Raw genomic sequence first — 17,162 nt, 5'->3', positions numbered from 1 at the left:
TCATATGACAGTCGTCCACATTGTTTAAATAAATCATTTAAACAAGAATGAATAATGGCATGTCGCATATTATAGAAGGAAATTTGGGAGTTTTGTTCAGAGGTTTATTACATCAGGAGTGTCGGTGATACACAGCAGTTTCCAAAGCGCTGGTATAGAATCTATAGTGATGATGGTCTTTACTGATTCGTCAGACTCCCAGCAGCCCAAATGATGTCATGCCTTTAAATGGCTGTTTCAGGTTAAAAATGTGTTTATGATTGTATTTAATCTGAGTATTTGCAGACTGTGTGTGTGTGTGTGTGTGTGTGTGTGTGTGTGTGTGTGTGTGTGTAGGGGGTGCTTTTGTTTCTTTGCCCCCATCCATCTGCAGAGTAAGGGAGGTGGGTGTCTGTGATGAATTGGGGGATGCACGGGTGTGGTTATGATCTCATCATTGAAGAATCTGTCTGTGTGTGGTGGTTCAGGGCACACACACACACATACACACACATACATACAGAGTAGCTCCACATCCTGTTTATGAGTGCAGGTACCTCCTGTCCTGTGGCATTTCCACCACCTTGCCCCAGATGTTCTCTCTGCAGTTTGGTTAGAATGTTGTTTCCAACACTCATTTTGTTTTGTAGTCAGACTTTAAAACTTGTGACATTTTGACTCAGACAAATTGGCCGTCTGTACCGCCGTTTCCAACAGCAACAGAACATAAGTGGGCTTGGTTTTTGATATTTTCCAACCATAAAGGGAAGTATCATGTTGGTCTGAGTAGATTTGTGTAACATTTCTCATAATTTTACTCACAGTTCAGCCTCGCCCAGAAGTCATTGTTGATAAGAGGAAGAGGTAGAAGAAGAGGAAGTGGATGATGAAGATGGTCATGAAAAAAAACAGTAGCTAATTCCACTGTCTGCTCTTTGGGTGGTGATGTATGAACTGAAAAAGATGAAAAAAGGGGAACATCACCAACCATCGAAAGCACGGCCCTGTCACGTAACATTTGTCAGATTCAAATCTCCAATCAAAACTTCATATTGATACAGTGTCTTAACCAGATGACTTACTCTCTTTTACTGGCTGCCTTGGTGCCCCAGGCATCGACTGTCCTGCGCAGTAGTTAATTACTGGTTAAGACGCAGAACCTGGTGTTTTTCTTAGATGTGATGTAGTCACTGGGTGACGAAGCGGCTGTTGTTACCAAAGGAAGGACGGGAGGGCACGTGTGTGTGCCTCAGATTCCTGACATGGTTCATTGGGTTGAAGGGAACCAGTCGTGTGTGGGTTCAAACAGAGGTGGTCAGTGCTCTGATTTGTGGCTCTGACATCATGTGAAAACCAGAGCACCTGGATGGATGGGTGGAGAGTTTAGCCCTCAAAGGGTAAAATATTGGATTATAACATTTCAGTTGGTTTATTATTGTATCAGACGTACTGTCTAATGAAGTTTATCTAGACGCCTTGACACGTACCAACTTCTGTTTTAGTCTTTTATTGTTAGAAATCTCAAGCTATAGATGTGTAGCACCTTAAGAGTAGGCAAAAGCGGTCTCATCCTGGCAATATCTACCATGGACAGTTGTCGTTGCGACCAGCTCAAACACTAATTGGCCATTTGATGGCTGCTTTTCAGTTGGGCCTGATGTTCAGCCACACCGGTCAGGTGCTGTACTCCCTTCAGTCAGCTCTTGGCCAATTGTGCAACTTCCTGTGTGGGTGTGTGGAGCATGTTGATAAGACAGGTATTCACTTTCAGCCTTGTCCACCTTTTACACACAACTTTATCTCTCTCCCTCAATTTCTCTCTCCTTGTAGACATTCCTTGTCCCTCCTAGTATTACACTTTAACCCTGCCCATCCCCCAGGGCTCCATTTGTGTCCTTGTTGCCTTGGTGGTGTTTCCATGGAGACGGGCCAACAGAGCAGCAGGTATCTGCTGCGAAACAGTCTCGCCCAGGTCTGTTTTTGTGACTGGATCTATGGCCAAATTGAGCCCTGTCATAAACGAGAGGGATTGTCTCGTCAGATGCTAAAGGGATCAGCTTCTTGAGTGAGCCTTTAATGCTGGACGCTCGCTTAGCATGAAGACATGCCAAATCTGATTAATAGCATGTGGGATTATCTGTCCGGCTGCCTTTTTTGTGACTTGTCTATTATTTCTCTTGTAAATTCCTTCCCGTTAGGCAGGAGCACGCATCATATCCTTAAACACAGTTTTTTTTCTCTTATGTGTTCCGTTTTACCTCTACATTCCTGCTACCTCCTTTTTCCCCTCTCCAGTGTAACTTGGGAGAAAAATAAGCCCTTTATTTATAAAATGTTGTTGAGGAAGACCCTCATCTGGGAGCCCACGTTATGATATTCAGATACAACGGTGATGATATTCAGATACAACGGTGTTCTGTCTGGTGAAAGGTAGAGAGAATGTAACGGGCTGGATTGGGCAGCCCTTCCGCTGTGTGTGTGTGTGTGTGTGTGTGTGTGTCAGACTTTGCTCTGTCATTAACAGTGTTGTGTCACTTTGTGGGCGAGGCAGCTCTCTCCCAGAACTCCACCTTATCACGAGCTGCTGAAACATGTTTTGGCCCACAGCTGCTGCGTTGACATGGCAGCAGGGTGAGAAACTCTGGACTGAGTTCTGCCACTTGCACACTCTGAAAATGTGAGGATGCGGTTCATATTTACAAAACACAAGCACAGAGCAGGGAGGGAGGAGTGCAGCCCTGTTTATGTACACTCATTGATACTGCACATAATTCCATTGACCACATCCCTGCTTATTTGATATTATTGATGGTAAAAGGTGTGAGCGGCCTACCTTTTCTGCAGGGATTAATGTTTTCTAACCATAAATCCATATGAAAGCATATGTAAATATTAATCCAGTAACAAAATCAGGGTCTGACTGATGGAGCTTGGATCAGCGAGAACGTTGTTCACTTTAAATAATCAGAAAGGTCGCAGTGGGGCAGTTTGTGGACTATAACTTTGCATTTGACACCATTCTTACCCGAAGACTGCTCTCCATGAGGTCCAACCTAGGTACACAGCCCAACCTTTACCTTTTGATTAAGGAGATCTTGTCAAACAAGTCTCCCCCACTCTGACACCCGGTGCAGGGGTCCCGCAGGGCTAAGTTCTTGGCCCTTTTCTTTATGTAGACAACAACCCGGGTCTCAGGACCGCGCTCGTGTCTGAAAATAGCCGGACACCTACACATCTATGGCAGGAGGGTGGAGAATGTCCAGCTACAAATTCTCAGGAATGCGCATCTCAGAAAACTTAACATGCACAAACTCCTCCTGCCCCAATTGGAGTCTCTTGGTACGGTGGTACGGGCTGTAAAATAGACCCGAAACATCATCCAGCAACAGCTACACACCCTGGTCACCATCGTCCCTGCCTGACATCTGCAGAGGAGGGAGGGCAGTCTAAAAGTCTCGTTCCATCCTGCTAATTATCTCTTTGAACCGGTGCCCTCAGGGGAACGTTAGAGGTCCATCAGACCGAGCGCCACACGAGTCACCAACCGTTTTTAATTCCAAACTCTAATCTGAAACAAACCCACTAATATCTGTCTGCATTGATCAATAACAAAAGTCCCTCCATCAACGTGCTGCATTCATAATTTATGCTACTTGTTTTGATTCCTCATCAGGCGATGGCACCGAGTAGCGGCTGAAGTATATGATGACATGAATGTAACCGAATGAGACAGTGAGAACGTGTTTATTACGGTACTTTTTATGACTCAGGAGTGACTCATTACAGCTTTACCGGCCTGATGTTGCAGTGATCATTTGCATTATTTCTGTTACTGACGCAGTCCAAAGGAGTCCCGCACCTTCTCGCTCATTTTCAGTTATAAGTCAGTAAATGGGTCTTTCGTGCTGCCAAGTGCTCTGAAAGTGATTGGCACCTCCAGTCAGGTGTTTGAGGGCATCCTATTCCATCCTGCCCTAGCCAGAATTCATGCACTTCCCGTTTCTGTTCCATTTGCTTCCGTGAGAAGCCGACACGCGCTGCGTTTGTGGTCATTGCCAGGCTGCTGCCTCCACATCCTTTTTGCAAAGAGCCTCGGCGTTGCTGCAAAATTAAAACTAGCACATCGCAGACATTTATATGTAGTTCAGTGTGTGCATCTAATAAAGGTCCAAATGTTTGGACAAGCACATTTTGTTTCCCTTCAGTTGAAGAACTCATTTTTTCATCTTGCATGATTTTTAAATTAAAATATCAAAATTGTACTTTTTATTTCAGAGAAGCTGAAATTTTAACAGTCTCCTACTGCAGCAAGTTGTAGAGTGAGATTTGAAGTTAGCCAATAAAAATGGGCTTTTTTTTTTTTTTTTTTTACGGCATTTCCAATAAAAGCATTTGGTAACAATCGCCTCCAGGAGAGGGAATTTCTGGGATTTCTGGGAATCAGAGCACAAATCTCACCTCACCTGTGTTCCACAGACTCCAAAGCCATTGTGGATGGGAATCTGAAGCTGATACTGGGTCTGATTTGGACACTGATCCTGCACTACTCCATCTCCATGCCAGCCTGGGAGGGGGAGGATGAAGAGGTAACTAAGCGGCAGTTTCTAAGTAAACGGTAAAAAAGCAAACAAATACTGATTTCTTTTAAAATTCAGGCAGAATCAAAGACACCTAAACAGCGTCTTCTGGGCTGGATCCAGAACAAAGTTCCTGATCTTCCAATCACCAACTTTAGCCGGGACTGGAGTAACGGCAAAGCACTGGGAGCACTGGTTGACAGCTGTGCACCAGGTACCTGGGGTTGTCTTCTGTCCATTCAGGCCTGCCCAGCAGTGTCTTACACTGTTGATCTGTGTGTCTTTTGTAGGGCTGTGTCCTGACTGGGAGACCTGGGATCCAGTGAAACCAGTGGAAAATGCCACAGAAGCCATGCAGCTGGCTGATGACTGGCTCGGCATCCCCCAGGTCAGAGCAGCCACTCAGACCCTGCCAGACTGTGAATCCGTCTTATCTAAACCTTTTGGTTTGTGCGTCATTTGGCCTCCTCTCATGGCCTGCTGGCCCCAGTCTGTTGGACGTTACCTCAGCTGGAAACAACCATCTCCTCTACCCTTTTTTCTGCACATGAGATCAAGATAGATTAGCGTAGATAGCGTAGATTTTTTTCCTGTTTTTTTTTTTTTTTTGCAAAGGTCAAAGGTCAGCATTGGCATCTCACTTAGATGCTGTCCGGTTTCCTGATGGCTAATGGGACAGGAAACCGGTTTACTAGCCAAAAAGGAAACCCAGTATAAATTCTTTCATATTCAGAGTGAACTTTTTTAATCTCAAACGAGCTCAACATTCTGTGTCACTCCTGTATTATTTTGTGCCGCTTCCTGTCAGTTGACTCATGTCCTCCAGGAGTTTCTAGAATAAACAGTCATAAATTTACAAAAAACACCTGAAAACACCCTTTACCGACTGCTTTTATACTTTCTTTTCAGTCTGTCTGTGCCATAATATGCTTTGTAGACCACAAAATCTCCCCTCGGATCTGATTGTTCATGCAGGAAGTGGGGAAAACGGCCAACTCAACGGGAGGCAACGGAAGACAAAACTGATCAGCCTGGCTGGTGGCCAGAATGTTGCTTTAGAAGTGAAGACAATACCTTTTAATGACACCCTGACCGTGTGCACATGCAGGTGATTGCTCCAGAGGAGATCATTGATCCAAGCGTGGACGAACAATCTGTGATGACCTACCTGTCGCAGTTCCCCAAAGCCAAACTGAAGCCTGGAGCTCCGCTCAAGCCCAAACTCAACCCCAAAAAGGCTCGAGCATATGGACCAGGTACACACAAACACTGAGGAGAGAAATATCAGCAAGAGGATTGTGGGAAATCACAATAAGAGCTTCATGGTTTTCTCTCTGGGTTGGTTGGTTGGTTGGTTGGCTTGTAGGAATACTGTTGTGTTGATGTGGCAATAACAGGAAGCGAGCAGCTGTTGGTTGAAACAAAAGACTCTAATAATGTTCTACACACTCCACCAGCCCACTTCCATTACATCAGCCCTCAGGTTTAGATTCCCATCAGGAGAAAACTCACATGCTCCTTTAGGGAATGAATGAAGATGAACATGGATGAAATGGCAATGATTAATCTATGAAATAGTCTTTAATTGGATTAATCAATGGCGGCCCTCTGGATTAATCATGATTAATCACAGCATTATTTCTATTCGTTGTAACAATGACAAATGGTAGACTTATCAGTTATATTTTGACAAATCAGCTGGGCCTCAGAAAGAGCTACATACAAGAGAAAAAATCAGATTTTAGATCAATTCAGGAAGAAAACCTTACTGACTGAGATGATTGTATCGGGTCACTAAGCTGCATCTCTGCCCTCTTCAAGGCATCGAACCCAGTGGGAACAGGGTGATGCGTCCTGCTGTATTCACGGTGGACACATTCAGTGCCGGTCAGGGTCAGGTCACGGTCTACCTGGACCATCCCGATGGCACCAGAGAGGAGGTATATGCCGCGGTATCGGTGTTAACCACAATTTACATAACTACTAGTTAAAGGTAACGCCTGTGTGTCCTGAGCAGCTGAAAGTGGAACCGAATGAGGGCAAGAAGACGTTCAGCGTCACCTACATTCCTCAAGTCATCGGGCCTCACAAGGCAAGCACCCCGCACCTCTTTTAAAATGTGTTTTTGGCATTTTCTGCATGGGTATTCTTATTCTTATTTCTCTCTCTTAGGTGACCGTCCTGTTTGCAGGCCAGCAGATCCCCAAAAGTCCATTTGAAGTCAACGTGGACAAGGCGCTTGGAGACGCCTCTAAAGTCACAGTGAAAGGCCCGGGAATTGAACCCGTGGGCAACATTGCCAACAAACCCACCTACTTTGAGATTTGCACCGCAGGTCAGAGAAACACTGAACAAACCTCCAAGGTGGTTCAAGCACCCAAATGCTCTCTCCAAGGCTAACGTCCTTTATGGAGTTTAAATCTTATAGCAGATTTTTAATGTAGATTTACAGAAAGGTTGATCATTCATGGTCTGCCCTGATGCTTCTGATAGATTTATTTTTATCTGTAGGTTTGTTTTTCATGCATTGTTGCCTTTTGGACTGCATTCAGGCTGTAAAGGTGAAACAAACCTCATGGAGGAACCTGAGGTGCACTGTAAAAACACAACAAGGGTTCTCTGCATGGGTCACGTAGTCTGAGATTTTCTTTATTTACTCCCATAAATAAAGTGAGTCAATATGAGAAGCTCAGTAAACAGCCAGACTACTTCCTGTGCGGCTGCTGTGAAGAAAGGAACAGCAGGTGAGGGCGTGTTCAGCCAATGCCTTAAGTCAACAAAGAGTTCTTTCCTTCAGTCACTCATGTCGTAAGAACAGACCCCTCCCCCCAGTCAGTGATTATCAGGGACTTACTGGTGTTATTCTGTCGATGCTATGTGCATATTTGGGATTTGTATGTTGTGCAAGTTCTATTAATGTGACTCGGCAGGAGCTCAGTATTGTTTCATTTAGACAGACCAGACGTTCCTCTTTATTTCCAAATGCAGCAAAGGAGGAGGGGTGGGTGGGCCAGGGATCATGTAAAATCATGTGAAACATGGAAAAATGGGTCAGTCAGGAAGGCCGACGGCAAAAAGATAACAGGAGAGGCTGACAATCAAAATATGGGAAAGATTGGACAGATTATTTTGTAGTTTTAAGTCTTTAAAGGTGATCCCGTGTTTGTAGGAGCTGGAACGGGAGACGTGACCGCCATGATCAGAGATCCACAGGGCCGCCAAAACAGCGTGGAAGTCATGATGGAGGACAAAGGCGATGGAGTTTATCGCTGCACCTACCGGCCGAGCCAGGCTGGCACTCATATTGTTACCATCACTTTTGGAGGCGTGGGCGTCCCCAAGAGCCCCTTTAATGTGGACGTCGGACCTGGTGAGGGCTTTTAACGCCGCTACCTCATTTGGAAGCATGCCGTCATCCTCACATCACCCTCCTGATCCGTTTTCCTGGTTATGCAGCCTGTGTGCCGGGGGCCTGCAGGGCATCGGGTCGCGGCCTGCAGTCCTCAGGGATGCGGGTGAAACAGGTCGGTGACTTCAAGGTGGACACCAGGAACGCCGGCAGCGGAGACCTGAAGGTCCTCATCAAAGGCCCAAGTCAGTATTTGCGTTTTTCGCTCAAACTCGTCGAGTAACGCCGTTTTTTTTTAAATGTTACAATGATGTGCAAATATTTGAAGTCAATATGGCCACCTGGGATGGGAAAATGGTGCATTTGTGATGTTGCCTGTTGCTTTTCTTCACATTGAAGATAAACTTAAACTGTGCGTGTGCGCTAACATCCTGCCTGCTGTGGGTGTGTTCAGATGGTGCCGAAGAGCCCGTGAAGCAGATATCCAGTAAGGACGGTGCCTTTTGCTATGAGTATTGGCCGAGCAGCCCTGGAAAATACACCGTGTCCATTACCTGGGGGGGCGCCCACATCCCAAAGAGGTGAAACCACTCTGCAGTGTGACGCATTTATGTCTAAAGCAGAGTTTACATCGCTGCCCCTCCAGAATACCGAATTGTGTCCTCCAGCTCTTGCTGAATTTTCCGTTTTCTCTCCTTCAGTCCATTTGAGGTTACAGTGGGTGAAGAGGCCGGGCCTCAGCAGATCCGGGCCTGGGGTCCAGGCCTGGAGGGAGGCATTGCGGGTAAACCTGCCATCTTTGTTGTGGAGTCTGTGGCCGCTGATGTCGGAGTCCTGGGTGAGTCTCTGCTTTCATGGTAGCGTTACGGAGCCCATTCAAAAGGAATGGGGCAGTCGTAGAGCATCCAGGGGGTTTTAGTCAAGTTAGTCAAATGGGGATGATTATGATGTTTGGATAAGTCAGGCTAATTTAGCTTTAGCTAGTGTTTTATTTACCACAAACAGCAGAAATCTGCCCCTGATGGCCTCCCCAAATCAAGAGACATGGTGTGACACATAATCAAGCTGCTCTGGGTCTTGTCTAGAAGGTGGAAGTTAAAATTGAGTCTAATTTGTCTCCAGGTTTTGCCATTGAGGGACCTTCCCAGGCCAAGATCGAGTGTGAGGACCAGAACGACGGCTCGTGCGATGTCAGCTACTGGCCCACAGAGCCCGGAGAATACGCCGTCCACGTTACCTGTGACAATGCTGACATTGAACACAGCCCGTTCATGGCCCACATCATCCCCGACAACAATGCCAGCGACCCAGAAAAGGTCAGTGTGATGACCAAACCTCAGCAGTGAACGAGGGATTTTTGTTTTTATGTATAAAACGCTAATTTAGATCAGTTTATCTGTTAATGGGATGATTTTTTTAATGTTAAAATTCATCACCAGCCTCACTGCAAAGAGCCATGTAATCCAATAATTTAGTTTAGCCAACTCTCACATGTAGGTCCAGGCTTTCGGGCCAGGGATCCAGAAGACCGGCTGCCTGGTCAACCAGCCTGCCGAGTTCACTGTCAGTGCCAAAGATGCCGGAAAGGGACCTCTGAAGATCATGGCCCAAGTGTGGCTCAGTAACCTTGCTTTTGTTTTTTCCCCCTGTGTGATTTCCATGCCGACACATGTCTTCTCTCCGTCCGTCAGGATGCAGAGGGGCTGCCGGTGGAGGTGAAGGTGAGAAATAAAGGTGACGGGCTGTACTCCTGCTCATACTTGCCAGCCTCCCCTGTCAAGCACACCCTGGCCATCACCTGGGGAGGAGTCAGCATCCCCAACAGCCCCTTCAGGGTAAGCAGCCAGTCACAGCACCTGGTTACAGCAGGAGGCAGGAACCTGCCCAGAGCCCCGAACTCTGCTCAGGAAGTGCAGTCAGAAGTTCTCTTTAAGGCAGAAAGAATTGAAATTGTTCAGTCAGACTCCACGATGACCATCCAGGCCAGAACTAAAGACCCCCAAACCCCAAAGAAACCTCTGATTATCATTGTGACGTACACTGAGGAGAAATACAGCTTTTAGCTTAATTACATGGCAGTAAATGACATCATTGAATTAAAGAACAAGCAGGCTTTGGCTTTATTTGGGTCGGAGAGTCTCCATTTTCTCTTGGCTCTGTTGGCTAAAGCTTTGATTCATCTCCTCACGACGAAACAAATTGGTGTTCAATGTTTTGCAGAACATTTGATATGTATATTGACGTAATTCTCTGCTCTTTGTTGTCGGATGTTACCAACGGTACTTTAGAAAGCAGCTCAGAATCCAGTCAGGTAGTTTTAGAACAGACGGGCCCTGCTTGGACGGAGCCGGTCCGTTGTGTTCTAATGCGGCTCGGGCACCTCAATGTTCCATTTGTAGGCCGCTTGCGTTCCTAACACATTTCAGCTTTGGGTTGGGACTTACACCCTAAAGTGTTTCTTTTGACTGAACGCGAGTGTAAAGATGTCAATCAAACTGCATTTGCAACTGACATGTTGGTGTGTTTGGATGAACTGGAAGTGGATGACTTTAATCCTTTATTCACTCTTCTCTGCTTCCCGCTGTTCTAACGCTCCTCTCACTACTGGAAAATGTTTCTCATTTGTTTTAACTAATCCTATTTTAATGTTGACTTGCACAAAATGGTCTTTTCTGCACTGTAACACCTGAACATGCACTGTAACTGTAACTTACCTGCACCACTGTATTGTTATTGTTGTTCTTGTTGTTGAGCGACACCTGAGCTTCACTAATCTGAACCTTCCCGCTTATAAATCAGCTGAATTTGAGCTGGAAGCCATTTTTATGACCGCTCCTTCAAAGCTGAGACATTGAAAGCTCATTGCCTAGTTGCTGGGAACGTCATCTTAATTTCTAGTTTCTTTAAAGCTTTGGAGGGTTGATGTAACCTAGACGTCAGGAGGGGGAAGAGCTACGAAACAATTTCAGATCAGCTCAGTTATTTGGTGTTGCTACACAACAAAAGTCAACTGCGGCTGTTTGGCTGCTGAGGTCGATCAAAGGGAGGGATTGAGAGTTTGACGCTTCGGTGTCTAAAGAGTTTTTGTTCTGCTGTCGGTTCAGATCAGTGAATCTCAGCTGTTCCTTTTTCTAAATGACACTTTCTATATCTCACTCGAGTTCAAAACGGACAAACACGTCACCTTTGCACTGTAACCACATTTCATCATGTTTAGTTGTTTTGGCTTTTTAATAATTGTTAACTTTTTGTCAGCAGTCTTCCGTTCTTGGTAATTTTACCCTCTGGGGTCGTCAAGCCGAGCCGCCAGTATGTTCAGAAACGTTGAGTAGAGTTGGGAGTCCAGCATTTGGAGTGCTTTGTTGTGTTGCTTTGTACGCTTCGTGTCGAGGCTGATGTCACCGTTGTGATTCCACCGCTGCGTAGTGCGCTTCCTGGCTCTGGACAGGCTTTTGCTCAAACATCCACACCCAGTGCTCTGCTGGGACCCAGTTTAAAATGGAAGATGTTGATCCCCTTTTATCCAAATAAAAACACCGGTTTGGACGTGTCTGGGCCAATCCAGGAGCGTCAGGTAGAATTCTAAATGGAAGCAGCAAAAACACAATTGGAGAGGATTTAATATCATAAATATCATGTTTTAGGTTAACTGATGCCACCCACAGGTGCTCGCTCTCCCCCTTTAGTCTCACTAAATGGTCTTAACTGTAAACACGAGGGAGGTTTTCTGTTTGCACTGTGATGATTCAGAGCTCGAACATAAAGAAATAAAAGATCTGAACTGTGGCACTAACGGGCACACACACCCGCGTGCGCGAGTCTTAAATAAGAACCTTCAGGGAGGTTTGGAATTTCAAATTCTTTTGCCTTTGTAATTAAAAAAATATATAAATAAATAAAAAAAGATCCTGGAAGATGGCTGACAAACTGTTGCGCATCTCTGTAAACATGTTGACTGAAACTGACCTTAACCACCAGCTGTACCAGAACCTGATATTTACCTCATGCTAAATCCAGTTATTCTGATTTCAAAATAAATTCCTGCATTTTGTTAAATATTTAATTGTGTTGTTTCGTTTCTTCAAATGTATTTCCTCCTGAAATCATCTATCAGGGATCAGTTTGTGCTTTGACTCACTTTATATATAAAGTACAGTTGGTTTAATGTTGAATTCGAAGCTGCTTCGGAGAGACTGAAAATCAGAATTTAAAGCTTTTAAATTTGTTTTCATGTGGGTTTTACGAGAGACTCGCACATCCTGCTGTCTGTCCATACTTTTAACATGTTTGTACAACCAAGAATTAGCAAAGATTTTTTTTATTTTTTATGTTTATCAAGGTTTATTATAAATTTTGTGAATACAGGAGCTGAAATTTACTTTAATATATCGTTATACGTTTCAATAGCGTAAAGATAAAGAGTGATGAGTGGAGGACCGATGAAAGTGAATGGGTGACCTGTGTGGGTCAACTTTGTCTATATAACCCTGTTTCCTCTCGTAGGTTAATATGGGTAAAGGGAGCCACCCACACATGGTGAAGGTGTTTGGTCCTGGAGTGGAGAAAAGTGGACTGAAGGCCAACGAACCCACACACTTCACAGTGGACTGCTCTGGAGCCGGAGATGGTAAAACAAACAGCACCACTGTCCACTGTTTGTCCGCATCCTACCAGAATTCCCAGTGCACGTTCTACTGATGACAACACTTTTGGTTGTCAGGGATTTTAAAAAAAATTAAATACTTTCTTACGTTGCAGCGCCCCCTTGTGGGAGCTGGTGTCAGTTGAGAGAAGACTAAACAGGTTTTTTTTGTTTTTTTTTTGCATATTTAGGTGACGTCAGCGTGGGTATCAAATGTGACGCCAATATGGTCGGTGACAGAGAGGCTGACGTGGACTTTGATATCATCCCCAACGCCAACGACACATTTACAGTCAAGTACATTCCTCCTGCTGCTGGAAAGATGACTATCAAAGTCCTCTTTACTGATAAGGTACATGCACACACACACACACTGATGATTTCAGGCTCTGGGTAGATCATGTTGAATGTCGGACTGCTCTGATGAATCTCTTTGTTCACACAGGAAGTTCCCCAGAGCCCCTTTCACGTTAACGTTGATCCTTCACACGATGCTTCAAAGGTGAAAGCAGAGGGTCCTGGACTGGCTCGCACAGGTAGGATGCACCTCTGCACACACGCATGCATTTCTATGTCGCTGAACTAGTTTAACATCCATACCTGAATGATTTGTGTCCTCTGCTGTTTCAGGCATAGAAAGTGGAAAGCCAACTCACTTCACAGTGTTAACCAAAGGAGCTGGTAAAGCCGCAGTGGACGTTTCCTTCTCTTCCCCCGTCAAAGATTTTGACATCATTGATAACTACAATTACTCCCAGACTGTCAAATACACGCCTGCTAAACAGGTAGGGCAGCTTCTGCTGGACGTGTGAGATGCAAAGAGAAGGGTCAGCACGTTCAGGCGGGTGACGTCTCTCTCTGTCGGACATCTTTTAATGACCTGGCGTGTGTTTGCAGGGGGAGCTGACGATTGTGGTGACATTTGGGGGGGATCCCATTGCTAAGAGCCCCTTCACAGTTGGAGTTGCGGCTCCACTAGATCTAGACAAGGTCAACGTGGACAACCTGGATGGACGTAAGGAATCCATGACATGTTCTCATGTATAGATGTATATAAATAGGAAATGGCCCTTCACCTGTGTGCATGTGTGTATGTATGGTATCTATTTATATTTTATAGGATGTCGAAATGAAGATGTAGGCCCCCATCTGTATCTCTCTCTACATCTATATCTAGATAAAGGCAGAAATCAAGGTTACATAATAAAGAAACCAGTCACAAGTTTTTCAGATATTTTGAATAAAACTGTCACATGACCTCTTGGCAGAGGTATTCATACAAAAAGATGACACTTAAATTCACTAGCATGATGATATAAAGTGTTGTTATGGGAACACCAATAGGTGTGTTGCACATTGTTAAGGTGTTGTCGGCATATAATAGTTTGTTTATTAAAAATCAGTTAAATTATATTAGTATTTAATATCTTTCAGGAGTGGAAGTCAACCAGGAGCAGAAGTTTGTGGTGGACACAAAGGGTGCAGGAGGGCAGGGTCACCTTGAGGTCAACATGGTGAGTTTTGTTTTCTTAATCCTTGCTTTTCCTGGGATCATTGAGAAAAGCTTCTATTTCCATCCCTTCACATGTGTTGCTAGATAAGTCCCAACCAGAAGGTGGTACCTTGTAAAGTGGAGCCTCATCCTGGTAAAGCAGATGTGAGGGTGGTACGTTACACCCCCGTAGAGGAGGGAGTCCATGCCATCAATGTGTCCTATGATGGACACACTGTACCTGGAAGTCCCTTCCCTGTGGATGCCCAGCTGCCTCCAGACCCAAGCAAAGTAATGCTTCATCTAATGAATGAGGGAGGTGCGCCGAAAAGATATAAAGCTGACACCTTTTGTGACGTTCCTCTCCAGGTGAAGGCATTTGGCCCGGGTTTGAAGGGAGGTCTGGTGGGCAGCCCAGCAGAGTTCACCATTGACACAAAGGGAGCTGGCACTGGGGGTCTGGGCCTCACCGTGGAGGGGCCAACAGAGGCCAAGATTGAGTGTTCAGACAACGGTGATGGGACTTGCTCCGTCTCCTACCTGCCTACTGAGCCTGGAGAATATCTGGTCAACATCCTGTTTGAAGAAGTCCACATTCCCTGTTCTCCTTTCAAGGCCGACATCCAGATGCCATTTGATCCCTCTAAGGTCGTGGCATCTGGGGCAGGCCTCAAAAGGGCCAAGGTAAGGATCTGCAGACCAAACGATGTCAGTGTGTTCTGTTCCTGAGTGTGGGGAGGATTTCATTGCGTTTCTGGAAAAAAAATCATTTTCTAACAAAACACTGTTGAAACTAAAAACCGTAGCAATTTTAAAAGTTCTAACCCAGCTCTGTCTTTGTGTCTGTGTTCAGGTTGGGGAGACCAGTGTGGTGAATGTGGATTGTTCCCGGGCTGGACCAGGAGAACTCAGCCTTGAAGCTGCACTGGACTCCCCACCAGCCAGCCCCGCCAGTTCTAAACCAGGCAGATCTGGTAAGTCCCAGTTTTTCCCTTCCTGTTCCATTGCATCTGTTTGCTCTTGACGTTTTACAGACGTGTTCTTACAACCACAACTAAAAGGGACAGTTGTAAAAATCTCTATCTGAACGTAAAGTGCTGTCATGAGACCAAAGTTTCTTCTCTTTGGCTTTTGTAGATTGCCTATGAATTGTATATGAGGGAAAAGAGTGTTGGACCTTTTTGTGCAGGTGATAAAGCTAAAACGGAGGTGCTGGACAATAAAGACGGGACCTACACAGTGACCTACATCCCGCTTATGTCCGGCATGTACACGCTGATGCTCAAGTATGGAGGCAAGCCTGTCTTAGGGTTCCCTGCCAAAGTCATGGTGGATCCTGCTATTGATACCTCCAAAGTCAAAGTGTTTGGACCTGGAGTGGAGGGACAAGGTTCAGTATTCCCACACAAGCATTTAGGATTACGGCTTAATCCAAGAACACCAGTATAAAGAGCGGTCCACTCAGAGACGCTGGGCAGCTTGTTCATTAATTCCTTTCTGGTCTCGCACAGCTGTTTTCAGAGAGGCCACTACAGATTTCACCGTGGACGCCCGTCCTCTGACCCAGAATGGAGGAGACCACGTGAAAGCAGAGGTCAGGAACCCGTCCGGAGTGCTGACAGACTGTTCTGTAACCGACAAGGCAGATGGCACCTACAGTGTTGAGTACACTCCTTTTGAGAACGGTAATCCTGGAATGATCATCATTTTAACAGTATTTGAGTAATTACTTATCAGTTTAGCTGATGATGTGTGTGTCTGTGTGTGTGTGTGCGCGTGTGTTTTTAAGGTCTACACACTGTCCAAGTTCTTTATGATGACACTCCAGTCCCAAAGAGCCCGTTCAAGGTGTCTGTGACGGAGGGATGTGACCCCACTCGGGTGGTGGCAGCTGGACCCGGGCTCCAGAACGCCCTAACTGAAAATACCAACAATTTCAACATCATTACAAGGTATACTGTAGGTAGCAAAGAGACTGAGAATGGCAGTGAATCAACATGAGAAATTTCTGCTGGGATTTGACACGTGCATCAGAATCAGTGCATTGGCCCAATATTGGCACAATGTCCTAGCTTCTGTGAACCTGAAACATTGCATGTATGACATGAGACGGGTGATAACTCCACTAACAATCATCACATCAGTGTTTCCTATAGACAGATGTCATAAGTAATAATTTGCACCTGTTGGTCATGCTGGTTTTGTTGTATTGACCCATCATCAGAGGGGCAGGTATTGGGGGCCTTGGAATCACTGTGGAAGGTCCGTCTGAGTCAAAGATGTCTTGCAAGGACAACAAAGATGGCAGCTGCAGCGTGGAGTACATTCCCTTCAGTGCCGGCCTGTACGACATCAACATCACCTATGGAGGAGAGCACATCCCTGGTGAGTGAACATGTTTAGCCTTGCGGGGTTGCTAGTTGATCTAATGGTCATTAGCCTCTTTTAATTCAAACCACGTGTATCCACTGCATTTATTTATTTATTTATGACTGTCTTTGACTCCAAACACACTCACATCTCTAGTTACTTTAAGAAAAGTCTTGCATTCATACAAGCAGCACGAGACACGTCTTTGTCTACACCTGCTTATCTGGGTCCAGAAGCTTCCGCTTGGAGCCTTAACAACTTCCTGTTGTACTGTTGTGGTTTTCTGAATGCTACCGTTAGTGTTATTTGGTGGTCATTTGACTTATTTTACATGGCATTCTTAGACTTTTTACATGATATTCTTACGCCTTTACTTTTCTGCTCCAAACAGGCAGTCCATTCAAAGTCCCAGTTACAGATGTAGTGGATCCCAGTAAGGTCAAAGTTACAGGTCCTGGTGTGGGATCGAACGTCAGAGCCAAAGTCCCACAAACCTTCACAGTGGACTGCAGAAAGGCAGGTGTGGCGCCGCTGGCTGTGGATGTGACTGGACCCAAAGGGGTCCGGGAGGCTGTGGAGGTTACAGACGGTGGCGATGGGAAACACGTAGTTTCCTACACGCCAAAGGTGGAGGGGCTGTACTCTGTGGCTGTCAAGTACGCGGAGGAGGATGTACCCCGCAGGTAAAGATCACCACTGCAGATTAACAATGTCACGGTGGATCTGGAATTTCTTTCTCACCACGGACCGGTC

General features: G+C 45.5%; 1 protein-coding gene across 2 annotated transcripts in view; it reads left to right on the top strand.

Annotated features, from left to right (window-relative positions):
* The window catches only part of LOC101067631 (filamin-B-like), a 34,765-nt gene that overhangs the window by 7,794 nt on the left and 9,809 nt on the right, over nucleotides 1-17,162 (top strand). For both annotated transcript variants that reach the window (XM_011613611.2, XM_011613612.2), the window contains exons 2-29: nucleotides 4,456-4,565; nucleotides 4,635-4,770; nucleotides 4,847-4,944; nucleotides 5,665-5,812; nucleotides 6,378-6,496; nucleotides 6,574-6,648; nucleotides 6,729-6,891; nucleotides 7,726-7,926; nucleotides 8,013-8,150; nucleotides 8,360-8,486; nucleotides 8,607-8,743; nucleotides 9,028-9,221; nucleotides 9,403-9,516; nucleotides 9,597-9,740; nucleotides 12,409-12,532; nucleotides 12,739-12,899; nucleotides 12,993-13,083; nucleotides 13,178-13,332; nucleotides 13,445-13,562; nucleotides 13,982-14,061; nucleotides 14,145-14,330; nucleotides 14,409-14,723; nucleotides 14,893-15,013; nucleotides 15,229-15,429; nucleotides 15,551-15,724; nucleotides 15,829-15,991; nucleotides 16,264-16,424; nucleotides 16,801-17,092. In XM_011613611.2, coding sequence (XP_011611913.2) covers nucleotides 4,456-4,565; nucleotides 4,635-4,770; nucleotides 4,847-4,944; nucleotides 5,665-5,812; nucleotides 6,378-6,496; nucleotides 6,574-6,648; nucleotides 6,729-6,891; nucleotides 7,726-7,926; nucleotides 8,013-8,150; nucleotides 8,360-8,486; nucleotides 8,607-8,743; nucleotides 9,028-9,221; nucleotides 9,403-9,516; nucleotides 9,597-9,740; nucleotides 12,409-12,532; nucleotides 12,739-12,899; nucleotides 12,993-13,083; nucleotides 13,178-13,332; nucleotides 13,445-13,562; nucleotides 13,982-14,061; nucleotides 14,145-14,330; nucleotides 14,409-14,723; nucleotides 14,893-15,013; nucleotides 15,229-15,429; nucleotides 15,551-15,724; nucleotides 15,829-15,991; nucleotides 16,264-16,424; nucleotides 16,801-17,092 — 4,246 coding nt within the window. The remainder of the gene's footprint in view (nucleotides 1-4,455; nucleotides 4,566-4,634; nucleotides 4,771-4,846; nucleotides 4,945-5,664; nucleotides 5,813-6,377; nucleotides 6,497-6,573; nucleotides 6,649-6,728; nucleotides 6,892-7,725; nucleotides 7,927-8,012; nucleotides 8,151-8,359; nucleotides 8,487-8,606; nucleotides 8,744-9,027; nucleotides 9,222-9,402; nucleotides 9,517-9,596; nucleotides 9,741-12,408; nucleotides 12,533-12,738; nucleotides 12,900-12,992; nucleotides 13,084-13,177; nucleotides 13,333-13,444; nucleotides 13,563-13,981; nucleotides 14,062-14,144; nucleotides 14,331-14,408; nucleotides 14,724-14,892; nucleotides 15,014-15,228; nucleotides 15,430-15,550; nucleotides 15,725-15,828; nucleotides 15,992-16,263; nucleotides 16,425-16,800; nucleotides 17,093-17,162) is intronic.

The sequence above is a fragment of the Takifugu rubripes genome, chromosome 19, assembly GCF_901000725.2.
Source record: "Takifugu rubripes chromosome 19, fTakRub1.2, whole genome shotgun sequence".
NCBI classification, from domain to species: domain Eukaryota; kingdom Metazoa; phylum Chordata; class Actinopteri; order Tetraodontiformes; family Tetraodontidae; genus Takifugu; species Takifugu rubripes.
This window is presented reverse-complemented; position numbering and strand designations above follow the sequence as displayed.